The sequence below is a fragment of the Microchirus variegatus genome (genome assembly GCF_963457635.1).
Source record: "Microchirus variegatus genome assembly, chromosome: 20".
In the NCBI taxonomy this organism is placed as follows: domain Eukaryota; kingdom Metazoa; phylum Chordata; class Actinopteri; order Pleuronectiformes; family Soleidae; genus Microchirus; species Microchirus variegatus.
Window position 1 is genome coordinate 85,787 of NC_139821.1, and position 16,714 is coordinate 102,500.

General features: G+C 40.1%; 2 protein-coding genes across 4 annotated transcripts in view; both read left to right on the forward strand.

The window, feature by feature from the left end:
• The first annotated feature begins 3,958 nt into the window (after window positions 1–3,958).
• On the forward strand, window positions 3,959–6,376 carry rbm8a (RNA binding motif protein 8A). Its single transcript, XM_083906978.1, has 6 exons — window positions 3,959–4,046; window positions 4,577–4,636; window positions 4,715–4,792; window positions 5,059–5,195; window positions 5,793–5,929; window positions 6,015–6,376. The coding sequence occupies exons 1-6, from the start codon at window positions 3,980–3,982 to the stop codon at window positions 6,061–6,063; spliced, it is 528 nt and encodes a 175-aa protein (XP_083763104.1). The 5' UTR covers window positions 3,959–3,979; the 3' UTR covers window positions 6,064–6,376.
• Window positions 6,377–6,835: 459 nt separating this feature from the next.
• Window positions 6,836–16,714, forward strand: part of otud7b (OTU deubiquitinase 7B) — a 19,295-nt gene continuing 9,416 nt past the window's right edge. For all 3 annotated transcript variants that reach the window (XM_083906879.1, XM_083906881.1, XM_083906880.1), the window contains exons 1-4: window positions 6,836–6,972; window positions 15,718–15,934; window positions 16,242–16,412; window positions 16,532–16,714. The exon at window positions 16,532–16,714 is cut by the window's right edge and continues 72 nt beyond it. In XM_083906879.1, the coding sequence (XP_083763005.1) occupies window positions 15,850–15,934; window positions 16,242–16,412; window positions 16,532–16,714 (439 nt within the window). In that variant the 5' untranslated portion in view covers window positions 6,836–6,972; window positions 15,718–15,849. The remainder of the gene's footprint in view (window positions 6,973–15,717; window positions 15,935–16,241; window positions 16,413–16,531) is intronic.

Consider the following 16,714-nt stretch of genomic DNA (forward strand, 5'->3'; position numbering starts at 1 on the left):
TAAGACACAAAGACAAAGAGACAAACACAAAACACAAAACACAAAGACAATAAGACACAAAGACAAAGAGACAAACACAAAGACAATAAAACACAAAGACAAAGAGACAAACACAAAGACAATAAGACACAAAGACAAAGACAAAGACAGAAAGACACAAAGACACAAAGCAAAGTCACAAAGACAAAGACACAATGACAAAGACAGAAAGACACAAATACAAAGACAAAGACACCAAGAAAGACAAAGACAATAAGACACAAAGAGAAAGACACAAAGACAGAGAGACACAAAGACAAAGACAAAGAGACAAACACAAAGACACAAACACAAAGACACAAAGACAATAAGACAATAAGACACAAAGACACAAAGACAAAGACACAATGACAAAGACAGAAAGACACAAATACAAAGACAAAGACACCAAGAAAGACAAAGACAATAAGACAGAAAGACAGAAAGACAAAGACAATAAGACACAAAGAGAAAGACACAAAGACAAAGACACAAAGAAACAAAGACAAAGACACAAAGACGGTGACAATAAGACAATAAGACACATAGACAAAGACACAAAGACAATGACAGGAAGACACAAAGACAGACACAAAGACAAAGACACAAAGACAATGACAGAAAGACAAAGACAGAAAGACACAAAGACAAAGACAAAGACAAAGACACAAAGACAAAGACACAAAGACACAAAGACAGACACAAAGACAATGACAGAAAGACAAAGACACAAAGACAAAGACACAAAGACATCGTCTCGTCTGTTTTTGTCCCTTCTTGGAGAAGTGAAGATGAATCCAGAAAAGAACGGAACAGTATTTTTATTCTTGTTTCCAGAACAACGAGAAACAACGTAGCACCGTCTCTCTCTGACAGAAAATCAATGAAAGACTCTTCTAAAATAATGATAAAAACATCTTTATGAAATAAGATATCAAGAGATAATGATGATGAAGCACTTTATCACTTACAAACTGTCACATTAACATAAATAACAATAAAATAAAGACTGAAGTCAAGTGTGTGAAAGTGTTGAACGATGTTATGAATGTGTCCATATGACAGTATATTTCTCTTATTGTCTGTAAGTGTTTTCTTGATGGAGACGATGGTTGAAAACATGTGAAGAGAAAAGATATTTGAACTCATTAAAGTATTACTTTACTTTACTTCACAGTTGACTCATAACAAATGTTCTTTAACTGTTTATTTAAGAAAATTTTGTAATATTGACAGAGTTGGCGTGTTGATATTGGCACTATTTACCACAGGCTGATGAATATAACAATTATAATATTCTGCTGTTGTACTTTGCATAAAATGTGCAAACTTGTTATTATTTCAAGTTATTTGTCATCTTACCTCACATATTATGTGAAGGTACAAAATAAAGATTTTAACAAACAGAATGTAACAAGTTCAAATAGAATGTACATTACAGTTACCAGAATATCTATATGTTCATATATAAGTGTGGGCTTGATATTTACAGTATAAACAAGAGGTGAACATTGAAGTCTGAAGTCACAGAATGTTTGTTGTCTTCAGACATGAAGTGAAGCTTCTCAGTGACCAACACTGTCCATCACAGATGATTAGCTGTTAGCTTAGCCGTCGTCACTGCACCATGAAGTGAAGGAAGATGTTTATCACCTTTATCAATCATGTCCACAATAGAAACTTGGCATGGAGGTCAAGCCTGGTGAATATATATATATTTGGTTTAGTGTTGATATGGACCCATGTGTAGTTCAAAATTCATTGGTGCAAAATGATAATGTATAACTGAACCCCCAACCCAACTTTATATGAAGTGGTGCGTTCCATTTAATTGAGGGGGGGGGGGGCTCTAAATGAGTGAATGGTTGTTTGTCTCTGTGTGGCCCTGTGATGGACTGACTGACAGCTGGGATTAATGAGGGTGAATAAATGAAAGCGTCTCGTGTCCCAGCCTGCAATACCACAATCAACCACACGCTGTTTTCTTTTGTGTCAATATTTTATTTCAAGATACAAACAGTTGACTTTACTCAGAAGTGAGATGACTATGACAGACACAGAAACACCAGTAGGTGGCGACACATCATTACATTTATTTAACTTTTTCTGACACATGGAGACAGGTATAATATGTAGTATTTATGGGTTTATATAACCCAAAATCCACTTTTTTATACATATTATGTGCTCCTGCATTGTCTAGTCGCTGTATAATTTTTGTTTCATTTTCGTAGTGTTTCAAAAAGTCATGTTAAATAACATGAACGCGGACCGCGGTTGCATAGCCACTGTTAGCAGAGAGACGCCATGTTTCTACAGGAGCCTGTAAGGACAAAAGCGAGAGAACAAATCAAGCGTCTCTTTACTTGTAGCTGAAGTCCCGCCTCCTCTCTCTCCGCTTCGTCTGCTACGGCCGCGGTAGCTCCGCCCTCTCCCTCACCTCACGAACCTCATCTGCTGACACGGAGAAAGACGACGAGGAAGACATTTGACCCTCTGAGGATACCGTAGCTCTCAGGGAAGGGAGGGGGTGAGCAGAGGAGCAGGTCTTTGTTGTAAATTTCAGCCTCTCCTCTAGATGGCACTATAAACTACTTATTTCCCCTTTAAACAAGAGTTCACACCTTGTTTCAGGGTCAAAGGTCACTGTATTATGTCTGATGATGCTGAGAACAGGGTTAGATGGAGGAGGTTGATTCGCTGTAGCGCCCCCTGAAGGGAGAGAATGTGTTTTATCCATTAATTAAAACAAAGAAAAAAAACAATCATAATTGATTAATGATCAATGAATCGTTGGAGCCTTAAAGGGGAAATAAGTAGTTTATAGTGCCATCTAGAGGAGAGGCTGAAATTTACAACAAAGACCTGCAGCTCTGCTCACCCCCTCCCTTCCCTCGCGTTTTACAACAAAGACCTGCAGCTCTGCTCACCCCCTCCCTTCCCTCGCGTATGTCCTTACAGGCTCCTGTAGAAACATGGCGTCTCGCTGCTAACAGTGGCTATGCAACCACGGTCCGCGGTCATGTTATTTTACATGGCTTTTTGAAACACTACGAAAATGAAACAAAAACTATTATACAGCGACTAGACAATGCAGGAGCACATAATATGTATAAAAAAGTGGATTTTAGGTTATATAAACCCATAAATACTACACATTGTACCTTTAAAGTGTAAGGGGAAATAAGTAGTTTATAGTGCCATCTAGAGGAGAGGCTGAAATTTACAACAAAGACCTGCTGCTCTGCTCACCCCCTCCCTTCCCTGAGCGTTACGGTGTCCTCAGCTGGTCAAATATCGTCCTCGTCGTCTTTCTCCGTGTCAGTAGATGAGGTTCGTGAGGTAAGGGAGAGGGCGGAGCTACCGCGGCCGTAGCAGACGAAGCGGAGAGAGAGGAGGCGGGACTTCAGCTACAAGTAAAGAGACGCTTGTTTTGTTCTCTCGCGTTTGTCCTTACAGGCTCCGGTAGAAACATGGCGTATCGCTGCTAACAGTGGCTATGCAACCGCGGTCCGCGGTCATGTTATTTTACATGACTTTTTGAAACACTACGAAAATGAAACAAAAACTATTATACAGCGACTAGACAATGCAGGAGCACATAATATGTATAAAAAAGTGGATTTTGGGTTATATAAACCCATAAATACTACACATTGTACCTTTAAAGTGAGATAATAATGTGTGTTCAGAAGAAAAGAAAACAGAGCAAAGATAAATAAACTATGACGCTTTTAGAAAGAAGACAACAATAATCATCATAATCACAACAACAACAACAGTGAGCATAAACCAATCGAACCATTTCAATGTTAAAGTTCTATTCACTTCTAAACTCTTATTACGTATTTCTTTACTCTGCCAAACTGGCAACCTGGCAACTGGCAACCTCCACCGCCTACGTACGTACGTGCTTTGCGTACAATGCGTAGCGCAGTGAACAACGCACACACGGACAAAGATGGCGGACGTGTTGGACCTACATGAAGCGGGAGGAGAGGACTTTCCTATGGACGAGGATGGCGACGGTAAAACAGACTTTTAATCATCATTAGCGGCGGATTTCACATGCGTCAACATTTAAAATCGTGTGTTTGTGTTCGGATAAAAATGAAATAATCTGCGCCGGAAAGAGCGAACAAACCCAGGCAGCGTGGTCGTAGGCCTGGACAATGCTAACAAGCTAACGCTACTGTGACGCGCTGGTCCATTTAAACACTAGTCCTTATTTGTTTAAAACGGTGAATGTCACTTTTATTACATGTTTCCTGTAAAGTAATTTATTTGGTAAATAACATTCGTTTAAGAGCATTATTACTCCCAATAATGTACACAACATGGCTTGTTATTAACCTCCGCTAGCATGTTAGCGGAGTTAAGCTAACAGCGACGTTGCATGAATCCTTATTAAAATGTATTAAGTGAACACTTGTGTTTCAACGTGTTTTGTTACGTGTTCTCAGTTAACTGTAACTTTACGAGTTTACTCACGTGATAAACACGTGTTTATTCACCGCGTTTGAAATGTGGATTTAACGTTTCGTGTTTTATTTCTCAGAGAGCATCCACAAACTGAAGGAGAAAGCAAAGAAGAGGAAAGGACGAGGCTTCGGCTCAGGTCAGTCATCGCTGTTTTATATTCATGATCGATTATTGATCATTGATCAGTGCTAAGTGTTTGTGTTACTGTTTCCAGAGGAAGGAGCCAGGTCCAGAATTAAAGAGGACTATGATACTGTGGAGCAGGATGGAGATGAACCAGGTCCTCAGAGATGTGAGTGATTTTCTTACAGCTACGTCATACATCACTGTTTCTAGTGCTTTGTCATTTATGAAGTCACAAGAGTTGATATAATGTCTCTTGTTTAGCAACAACTGTTACCTTTTACTGATAGTTGAGTTTCTTCTGTATCATGATTGTCTGAGGCACCGTGCACACACACTCCAATACAGTTGTTTGCATTTGTGCTACATTCAAACTATTGTCAAATGTGGTGTAAAAGTGGTGTTTTTCTGATTGATGTCCTTGTGTTTCTCCAGCGGTGGAGGGATGGATCCTGTTTGTGACGGGTGTTCATGAAGAAGCCACAGAGGAAGACATCCATGACAAGTTTTCAGAGTTTGGTGAAATCAAGAACCTGCATCTCAACCTTGACCGTAGAACAGGCTACCTCAAGGTGACGCGTCCTACATCCTAAAACAGCCTTTCACGTGTTTTCAAATGTCTACAAACAAAAGTTATTCAGTCCTCACGATTGATTTTTGATTATAAAAAACATTCAAACTGATTTATCATTATACAATTTGTTGATGATGCATTTAGTTAAAATGGATTTTATTATTGGATTTAACATTATATTTTATTGATGTAGCACGTTTCATAATGTCAAAGCTCATTAAAAGCACAAGAATGCACGTCGTTTAAAAAAGAAAAGACAAATTAGTTTAAACCATTAGACATAAAAAGAAAATTTCTGAAAATAACCCATGAAATTTCATCCCCCCTAATAAATAATTGTTTATGCTGTAAAATATTCTGCCAAACAATGACCATGTTTTTGTTTTTCAATCTCTTATGAGCCACAAGGTGGCAGCATTGTCTTCAGTATGAAATAATGAACACTGAGCCTTTGACCTGATGAATGCATCTGACTTGTTTGAAATCCCACTCTGTGTTTTCAGCAGCATTATTACTCCAGTGTATCTTTAATACATGATTTAATGAAGTGTAAAAATAAACATGAATGAGTTGAATGACTGTGTCACTGTTGCAGGGCTACGCTCTGGTGGAGTACGAGACGTACAAAGAGGCTCAGGCAGCCATGGAAGGACTCAATGGTCAGGACATGATGGGCCAGCCCATTAGTGTGGACTGGGGGTTTGTCAGAGGACCCCCCAAAAACAAGAGGAGGTGTGTGTGTGTTTCAAAGGTTAAAGGAGTGACTAGTTTTACCTCACACTCCAGTTTTTTCTTTAATCCTGCTCCTTCTTCCCAGGGCTGGTGGACGCAGACGCAGCAGAAGTCCAGACAGGAGGCGCCGTTGACCCCGTGTCAAAGGCCAGAGAAGGTCTCTGTCACTTTGGAGCAGTTTATTTCTTGTGTTTGTGTACATTATTTTCTGTCATGTCGTTAAACACTGAGGTTAGCAGTTGCTCCTCTGAAGAGATAAATAATGTAAGAATCAAGTAAACGCAGCTTTAGAGCGTAACATGTTATCCATGAAACAACGTGGCTAAAACTTTGTTTACTTTTTAGTATCAACCAACATAGAACAGGTTAATTCAGACATATTTGTGGTTTTCAGGATTCACTCAGTTTCTTGTTTCCTTGATGTTTTGTGCATTTTTTTAATCACATTGGGAAAATTAAAGTTTTTAAAAAGTCAAACCTGTGTCTTTACTTTGACTGATTTCTTCTCTGGTTTGTTGTTGAACGTTGCTAATGACGTAGGGTGACGTCATCCCTGATGACCTCATCCAGCCAATGGCGACGCCCCACAGTGAAGTCACCTGTCAGTCTGGACTCAGCTCTGCGCTGATTGGCTGCTGAGACTAAAGCGCTCCTCCTTTATTTGTCTTCAGCCAATCGTCAAATTAACCTTTTTATTCGCTCTCTCGTCATTCGGTGTTTACTCTACTGAGAACATCAGTCACAGCTCACCACGCTCCTCATTGGTCCTCGTGAGTGTCAGTCAACAGGCCTCTGCTCTGTGATTGGCTGAGCTCTATGTTGGGGGCGGGCTCCTCCTCCGGGTTGACGTTGTTGTTGTAAGCGGTGTAGAGACATTACTTTTGTAGGTTGAGCTTCTGTTTGGATTATTACGTTGACTTTGACTCACGAGAATGAACCAAAGTTAGACAGCTGTTGTTCGTGGAGACGCAGATGTTGTTTACGAGCTCAGTTTCTCTGGAGAAGTTCATGGAACGACGGAAACATCTGCGAGGCCGTTCAAGGTAAGCGGTAAAGGTACTCTAGCTGCTAGCTTTGCATCTAAGCTAACGTTAGCTGCTGATTAGCCAGGCTGGAGTTAGCCCAGTTGACTGTTAAAGCACACGCTTTGTTTATTTACTTAGAAATGAAGATGAGGATTATGACACACAGAGAAGTCACTTATCCACAGGAAGGAGTCTGTATTTACGGCTAAATAAAGTTGTTGTGAGTAAACGGCGCTCAGAGTTCATGCGGCTAAACGCCTTAAATACGTTTATGTAAGCGTCTGTTATTGTTTTCTCCTGTTCTACTTCACACAGCAGTCGTAGCCATAATAACATGAACCTTTATCATCAGACTTAATCACCGTCTTTCTCTCATGGAGCATTTTAGTTTGATGAGTTGTCAGGAATAGTTTTACAGTCTGTATTTAAAGTGTTAAAGGGAGAATCCGTCTATTTATCCCCTGTTTTAACACTGTCTGCTCTGTTGTACAAATATCTCTGTGACAGGGTGTCGATCATAGGTGTAGAAGATGATCTGAGGTCGGTTTGTAGTCGTGTTCCATGTGTGATGTAACACTGATGATGCTGTAAGCTCCAGCTTAGTGTCCACACTCAGTCACGTGGCTTACAACTTCTAACTTTAACGACTGCTTTCGTTAAACTGTCTGTCTGCCTGTCTGTCTCTCTGTCTGTCTCTCTGTCTGTCTGTCTGCCTGTCTCTGTCTCTCTGTCTGTCTCTCTGCCTGTCTGCGGGCTTATTGTGTCGTCATTTCCACATGAGACAGGGTTGTCTTACACTCAGTGTTGAATTATTGAGGTCTTGTATTTGTGCTCTTTTGTTTGGACACTCAGTCGACCTGGAAACTAGGACAGACTTGGCCTAAAGGGACTAAACAGTTATTGGGACTAATGCAGCTGAAGGATTTCACTAAACTATGATGAAGTCGAGCTTCAGCTCATTATTGTCTGTTATTGTTGAACTGCAGAGCTCAACGTTTTATCACCAAATATTCGTTAAACTATTATCAAATGAGTTCACACGATGCTGATGAAGGTCGTCAGCTCCACACGACTCTGTGTGTTTCTGAGTACAGTGATGTTTGTCCAGTCACATTCCCTCGGTGGTGATGGTCTACTCTGAGGAGGCAACAGGAACGTTGTGCTAGTAAAGTGAGGCTCGATACAGTTTGGAGTATGTGTTTAAAGTCGTATTCACACCTAATTCTCCCCTAGACTCAGTGGGAACTCTGTTCAGTCGTGTCCACATTCAGTCAGTCTGAGTTTACTTTCACACTTTAGTGTCACGATGTGATGCTTTTGAATAACGTATCCTCCTCAAACACTCATACAACCACAATTCAAAACATTAAACCTGAGCTATGATTCTATAGTTCAGGGATCTTCTCTGTAGTGAGGCTTATTATATGCTTTTATAGCTGATCACATTGACTTTGTGAAGGTTACATCATTCAGTCTTTGATAGAACATTGAAGCTCAGCATTGTGAGGACCTCAGGCAGGTGAGAAGGGTGTAGCATCCTGAAGAAGTTCAGATTCCAAACTGGCAGCATGTGAACAGAAGAAGATCAGGAGATAACCTGTATTTCTGATAATGACATCATTGAACGGTAACTGAAATAGTACGAGATATCTGTCACAACCTGCCTGTAACAGAATAAGACAACTTATTTTCTGTTGATTTACCAAAGTACTGCAGTTTATCCAAATGAACATTTGTGGTATTAACTTTGTCGCTCGTCATACAGTGATATCCTGTTAATGCTGGAGTGGAACCTTCATTCATGTTACTGCTAAATCCTGTGTTTGTCCTACTCTCATTTAAAGAAATATCTGCTGTAAAAAAAACTGTAAAACACCAGGTTTATTCAAGACTTTACATACACGTTACATCATATATATATATATATAACATTACATACACATGTTGCATGAGTTAAACTCAGTAACAGCTCGCTAACGTGTAAGAGCAGCTTTAAGTCGCGTCACTTCATTCTAAATTCACAGAAAAAACAACAGAGCTGCTGCTGCCTCAAACATTTGCACAGTACTGTATGTGTGTGTATGTATATGCATATATGTATATATACACACACACACACATCTATTTCAGGTTACTATCATGAAAGGATTGTCAGTGCTGACTGTAGTGAACGCAGACAGTGAGAGGATGATTTTACGACGTCACTGTGGATGTGAACTGAACAGTTGATGCATGTGCACACGCCACAATCGCATCATTTCATTTAGCGTCCGTTGCGTTTTGTGATGTAATTATCTGATATGAACGGTAATAAGTGTATTTTAAGATCACGTAATAGAGATTATAAAGAGTAGATCTTTGATTGTACAGTGTACTGTCGCTCTCCATGGCTGACCATGAACTGCTACTGTCTCTCATAGCCTTAATATCTTAGACATGGATCGTACTATTTTTGCTGTCCACAGCTGTGCTTGTTGAGAGTGCCTTGGTGATGGTGAATATAGAGTTTCAGAGGGTAACCACGCAGCCTCACACACAGAACCTCTCAGCATTTACATTGGGTTCCTGCTGGACTTCCCCCAAACACAGCTGTTCAGTGTGTTCTCCTGATGCAGTGTCAGGTTCACAGCAGTATTCCCTGAGGATGACGAGGATGATGAGACGTTTAGATGAATAAGTTAGCAGAAGCCTCCGTCTTCAGGTCAGCACGACAAACACATGAGTAAACATGTTGTTCACTCCATGTGTTTGTGTTACCTGTGAACAACACACTCACTGAATGTTTGAGGGAAATATCTGTGAAGTATCACTGACTTCATGCTCACTTCACCTTTCCTTCTCCACATCAAGGTGTTACGTTATTTAAAAAGTGAATAATCCAAGGATCTGAACATTTTGTCTCCTCTGACTTCATCATGAATGCATTGGTTTGGTCCACCACTCAGAGATGGTTGGTTTGCATCAAAAGAGTCAAACTCTGTTCCTCACATGGTTTATTGTCCTCTGTTGTGGTGAATTTATTGATCTTAGATATCACCATGGATTAATCAGGGTAAAGGGCTGTGTGTAAGATCAGTCATGCATTGACAGACTTATTAGTAAGTTACCTTAAATGTGGACTTTGATATAGAGATGAAAATCAGTCTGATCGTCGTAAACCATCCACATATTTGATTTGGCAGAGAGTTTTTATTTGGGCTTGGGAATGAAGTATATAAACTTATATATAGTATTTATATAACAGTTTAATAATAATAAATGATACACAAGATTAGTCAGGATTTATTGACCAGAGCAGACCATTAATGGTTCTACCTTTAGAGTCTTTGTGGTCATTTTGGTGTTGAAATTATTCACCTAAAGCTCTCTCATAGACCTGTGGTCCATAAATCATGCTGCTCTCAACAGAGACTTCCTGTTGAAGAGGAAAGGTCTGTCTCAGCCTGATTAGAAATAGTTGTTAGCGCTGTATTCATACGTATACAGTACTAAAAATAAGTTAAAGCTGTGGAAATATGGTGCAGGATTCCAGTGAACTTTAGATCTTTGCTTCACCATGATGTCACGTCTCAGACACTTTGATAAACACTCTCAGCAGCTAATGCTTCACATTTAAGTTCCACTCAATGAATCAACGTTTTACTTTTTCATCCAGGGCTTTTGTGGTAAAGGAATGTTAACAGTGGTTAATGAAAGTGAAACAGCACAGTGTTCTCCAGGAATTGTTCTGCTCCTTGTTTCTGTCTGAACTGTCTGATTGTTAGGTTATTATATTATATATGATATATGATATATTATATTGTTGTGACCACATCCTGGTTTGTGTGGTGACTGTTTCAGCCACGTTGTCATCTAAATATTGGGCACTAAAGCCTTTCCATAGAAGCATGCTCATGTTCTGCTCATGCAAACATACCTGCAGTTTAGCCTGTAGAGGCTTAGGCGATGTCCTAAAAGGAAGTATTTATTTATTTATTTATTTACACTAAGGACTGATCTGAGATATAATATCACACTGCTGCAAAGTTTTAAATCAGTTGAGAATATTTGAGGATTTTTACCTGAATCTAAAATTGTGTAAAATCCAGTTGCAAGAGGACGTTGTTTCCAGGTCTTGAGGCTGATTCCTGGAGAAGAGCTCGGTCACACTGGTCCTCATAGGGATGAACGTTTGGTCACTAACACAAGGCTGTGGAGAGAAGAAGCATCAGAGCCTTATCCTTTAGTAACTCAGCCTGACTGCTGTGTTGTGTTGTGTTGTGTTGTGTTGTGTTGTGTTGTGTTGTGTTGTGTTGTGTTGTGTTGTGTTGTGTTGTGTTGTGTTGTGTTGTGACTTGGCGTAGTTTTAAAGACAGTTTGGCCTCGGAGAAGCTCTTTGTTTTTGTTAATGAAAGTTAACAGATCTGCACTCGGTCGTTGGTGGTAGTTTTTGAACTCTGCACAGTTCAGTGTTTCTATGTTTAAACTGAGATTATGAACAGATTATTTTTAGACTATGTGAAAGAGGACGTTGCTCTAATTCTGGCAACTCAGAGATGAAGGTGGTGAATTGTTCACAGCTCGTATCGCTCTGGTTTAGAGACGATCTCACACCTTATTCCTGAGGAAGCTTATTAAAAAGTATTAAACACATGCATCATCTTTAAAGCAACTCATGATCAATAACCCATACAATCATCTATGGTAGGTACACTATGTGCTAGGGATTACGTTCATAATGAACTAAAAAATCAGAGAGCTTGTTATAGTTATTAATATGATGATGATAATTAAATATTTCAATATGTGTATGTGTGTGCATCAGACTATTAAACTGAGGTCAGAGTCATCATCAGTGTCTGGATGGTGTTTTCTTCACTTTGTTTTGCCCTGAGTTCCTGCTCAGAAAAGAGCTGCTTACTGAGTTTACATGGATCAGGTTTGGATGTTTCCAAGCCAACAAGGAGGGAGGGAGGAAGGGAGGGAGGGAGGAAGGGAGGAAGGGAGTGAAAGAGTGAGGGAGGAGTGAGTGTTAGACTGTGCAGATTTTTGTGTGATGACTGGACAGCTTTTGCTCTCGACCCGCTGCGGTGGCATGGCCTCCATGAGGGCAGGCTGGTGTGGAATCTCTGACATCAGCAGTGTGTGTGTGTGTGTTTGGGCTGGTGTTGTCTTTCTCGACACACACACACATACACACACACACACACACACACACACAGTGGGCTGCTGTGTTGTTCCATGTTATTGACAGTGTACTTACAGGAAACATGCTGTGGTTTACTTATAATGCTTATACTTCTATTTTATTTTTACATTTCTGATTACAAGTTAGAAGAAGTCAAATCAAGTGTTGTTATTTGTGAAGAAGATCAAACCAGTCCATGCTGCAGCTGAACCACGATCACTTGTTCCACTGACGACAAAAGCTTTCTTGGATTTACACAAAGAATCGTATTTTTTCAGGCTAATGGACTTGAAAAGGTTGACATGTCAGCAGCTGTGTATGTGCTCTGTTCTACTGCACTTAAGTGGTTTTCATTGATTCTTGTTTTCCTTCAATGCCCAGAGTTCTACACTAGCTCCTTTTGTCCAGGGAAATAGACCCTGACCCTCTCCTCTGTAATTTACCCTATTGATTTAAAGACGTAAACCACTACAAAGTGAGAGTATCTGTCTCAGTCTGCACTGGTCAGGACAGAATTAATGTTCAGGACAGAATTAATGAGGCAGCGTCAACAGGAAGTCATGAATACAGAAGAAATTCTACAGTTTGTGTTGTTTGCTTTCACGTCAAGCTAAATCAGTTTTACCATGAACTATATACAAGCTAATAGTGGTTAAAGGTGAAAGGCGAGTGGTTTTTGTGAACATCACTACTTTTAGGTAAAGTAGTAAAGTGGTAAAGTGGTAAATAGAACCTGCCATAATTACAAATGGCCAGTGTTTATTTGAACTAAAAGTAATTTAAGCTCCACCACTGAGTATTTGATGTTGAAGCTTGCTGTGCTCAGCCTCAGGTCACTGATCTGCTCGTTGTGGTGTTGTATTGTTATGTTGTGTTATGTTGTGTTATATATTGTGTTATGTTGTGTTATATTGTGTTATGTTGGCTGAATGGACTCAGTGACCAGATTACAGCTCCACAGATAAAGACAGCTTCAGTGCAGCCGTCTCACCACACCTTTGTTATTCTTGGTTTGTTTCACTAGTTCACAGTAAACCACAGCCCTTTTCCTGGAGGAATTTAAAAGTCAAACATGGTTCTGTTGAGTCACAGAGAAGTAAATAGACAACTGTTCACTCACTACACTTTATTTATGCCTGCGTCTGTGCTCTTAAAGACACTAAACTATGCAAATGGCACACATTTCAAGTACTTAGTACATCTTTCATAATCCAGACAAAGTGCATTAATCATGTGGACAAACATTTCTCTACGTTGTCTCTAAATTCCCACTCATTAACTGTGGTCTTAGTCTGACTGATGCAGTTAAATGAGTTAAATTAAACTAGTGCTGTGATCGTGATAGAGTGCGTTGTTTTTTCTGTTATTCAGAGAAGAGAGAAAAGTCTGAAGATATTATTTAACAATGAACAAAGAATGAGTGATGATATAATAACGAAGATCCACTATATGATATAACTTTATAGAACTCATCCGTCCTTTGACAGACAGAGAAAGTGTTGAAACAATCTTATACTAAAATACTGAAGCCTCTGTTTGTGGACTCAATAAAGACAGAAATGTTTTCATGTACTTTCATAAGCCTTTGTCTGACAGTCGCTGAACTGAATGTGTTGTTGTTTGAGCAGTCACTAAAACACCAGAGATTTGACTAATGTCCTCTCTGAATGTAGATGAATCCATGTTGAAGTCATTTGAACTGTTGTCAGCGTTTGTTCAGTTTAATTCTTCTCGTCCAGTGATGACACTTTCTGACCAATCAGTGGCCGGCAGTGTGTTGACGTGTTACGCCATTGGCTAACCAGGTGAAGCACATGAAGCTAAAACCTCTGTATCCTGATAGCTCAGCTGTTCATGGGTCAAGACCAAAGAAGGATTTCCCTCATAGATGATGTGATGAATGTGGGTTAGGGTTAGGGTTAGGGATGTAGTGAAGGTGTGTGTAAGGGGTTAGGGTTAGGGATGGTTGAGGGTGATGCTTCAGATGTTGTGATGGTGTGTGTTGTGTCCTCAGAGCAGTGCACTGTGGGTGACCTCCATGTTCTCTGATCCATTCTCTGCTCGTCAGCAGCTTGTGTTACATAAACTCTGCTGCATCACAGACACAAACCACTGCTTCATGTGCTGCTAATCCACACATTTATCAACATTTCAGACAGTGTTGTGAGAATACCACTAAACTATTTAGAGGGTGTGACATTTAAAACTACACTTATATATATATATATATATATATATAATTATTATTCTCCTGTCGGTCGTTGTGAACAGAAGTAATGTCATATTGTTTATAAGTACTGTGATGGTGCAGCGTTCACTAAATCTCAGGTTGGTTCTTATCACCAGTGACTGTAAAGCAGTTGTTTTCACTGTAACTGAATCAGTTCATTAAAATATGATCTCAGTTCTTCATCTGTGATTAAAGCACAGACTCTGACCATTAATGTGTTGTGAACTGATATCAGTGGACATTTGATATCTGACACACAGAATGTCCAGTGTCTTCATGTTTATATTGCACTAATTCATTCAAATACATGTTCACAATACCTTCATATTTTCCTTGATTCATTTGGCTTCGTCTGACTTTGTTGATACGTCCTCAAATCTGTTCTCCAGCCAATAAACACATAAATACTTGAAGCTTACAATGCTGTATAACTTCAGAAGATGTAATATTGTTAATATGTTCTTGGAAAGAAAAGAAGTGTTTGTGAAGGAGACCGTGTGACTTTATATTATATATATATTATATATGAACTGATGTTCTGGTGATAACAGTGTGTTGGTACATTCTGTTTTTCCTGCTGATGTCACTTCATATGTCAGTATTTCTAGTAAATGTCATATGGAACAAACCTCTGGATGAGCTGCAGGGGTTGAAGAATAGTTCAGTTTTTAAGTGTTAATATATACTGTAGATTTAATGTATAATGTTTAGTTATAATATGATGATTATCAATGCAACAGCCTTTAGAAATATGAAAATATCTAAAATCTAAGACCATATGTTGTCTCATCATCAATATATTGCCCTGCTTGATTGAGCGTCTGAGCGAGAGTTTGAAGCCAGAGAAGGACGTCGAGGTGTAGAAGAACTGATGAGTCACAAGAGCTGAGGACTGAGTCATGGTCGACTATAGATCACTGCAGGTCCTTTAAAGAATACACTTCTTATCCATGTGCATTACATGTTATGTTAAATACACGGTGGATGCACATGTAAAATCAGAGAGACAGAAAGAGAAAACACAGGTTTGAGGTTGATGGTTGAAAAGAGTGAATTCTCTGGAAGAAGTCCTTTGTCAGGCGGCCATTGTCAACAGCAGCCTTATCATGAGCTCACAGACGATGACCTTCAGTCATGATGGATGGATGCTAAGCTAATGTTACCCTCTGTAACATCTCCAATCCGGCTCATTTAAAAATGTTGTTGACATTTGTGAGGTTTGGGTGAACTTTTGATCAAAGCTTTGTCATGAGTGAGTCATGTGACTGCAAAGGTGTCAGGTTCAAAAACAACAGGGTTAAACAGGCTCATGATGTAAACACTGAAGCGCTAACGCTAAATGTCTTTATGTCTTCTGTCTTTTCAGGTGAGGCCTGTGGAGTACGTCCATGTAGAGAACCCCCCCCCCCCCTGCTGTTCTTCTGAGGAGAACAAGTACTTTTCTTCTTCTTTTTTTTCTACCTGGAAGCAACCCGCCAACTCTTGAATTCATGATCACATGACCGTGGATATGGACGCAGTCCTATCCGACTTTGTCCGTTCCACTGGAGCTGAACCAGGATTGGCCAGAGATCTGCTCGAGGGTGAGTTTTACTGCAGAGAACTATTTGTATTCAGGTATTTTATTGTTAACAGAAATAGTTTATAGCCAGAGTCAGCAGGGCTGCTGTTGCCTAGCAGCAACACCACTTACACTTTAGAATATGGCTTAAAAATGCAGTACAGAGTACAAGAAGCCAGCGAGACAAATTCTGATATTTGTCCAAGCAAAGGAATGTTCCACTGACCTTTGATAAGATGTCAACCTGTGGTCAATGGTTCATGTCATTAAGAATAGAAAGGAGCTCTATGTGTTAGCTCATGTCGCTGATACCTTCTCTTGCTCCGTAGGTAAGAACTGGGATTTCACCGCCGCGCTCAGTGACTTTGAGCAGCTTCGACAGGTGCATGCTGGGAACCTGGCGTATTCTTTGGCAGAGGAGCGATCATATCTGCCTCCAGAAAAGGAGATGGCTCGTGTGGGTCGGCCATTACTACACCGACAGGATGAGGTGGTACAAGGTAAGAGCGTTCAGACTCACAGTGTGTGAACTATTGTTAAACACCCAAAAACAAGAGCAGGAAGTGTCACACTCTGACTGACTGTCAGATATTTACCTCTGACTGTCGTCTTCTCACAGCCACAGAGAAGCGTCTGTCCAGAGGAATCTCTCATGCCAGTTCAACCATCGTGTCTTTGGCTCGTTCTCATGTCTCGAGCGCTGGAGGAAGCAGCAGCAGCAGCAGCAGTAGCAGCAGCAGCAGTGAACCTCTTCTGGAAACTCCTCTGTGCACTTTCCAGCTCCCAGACCTCACCATGTACC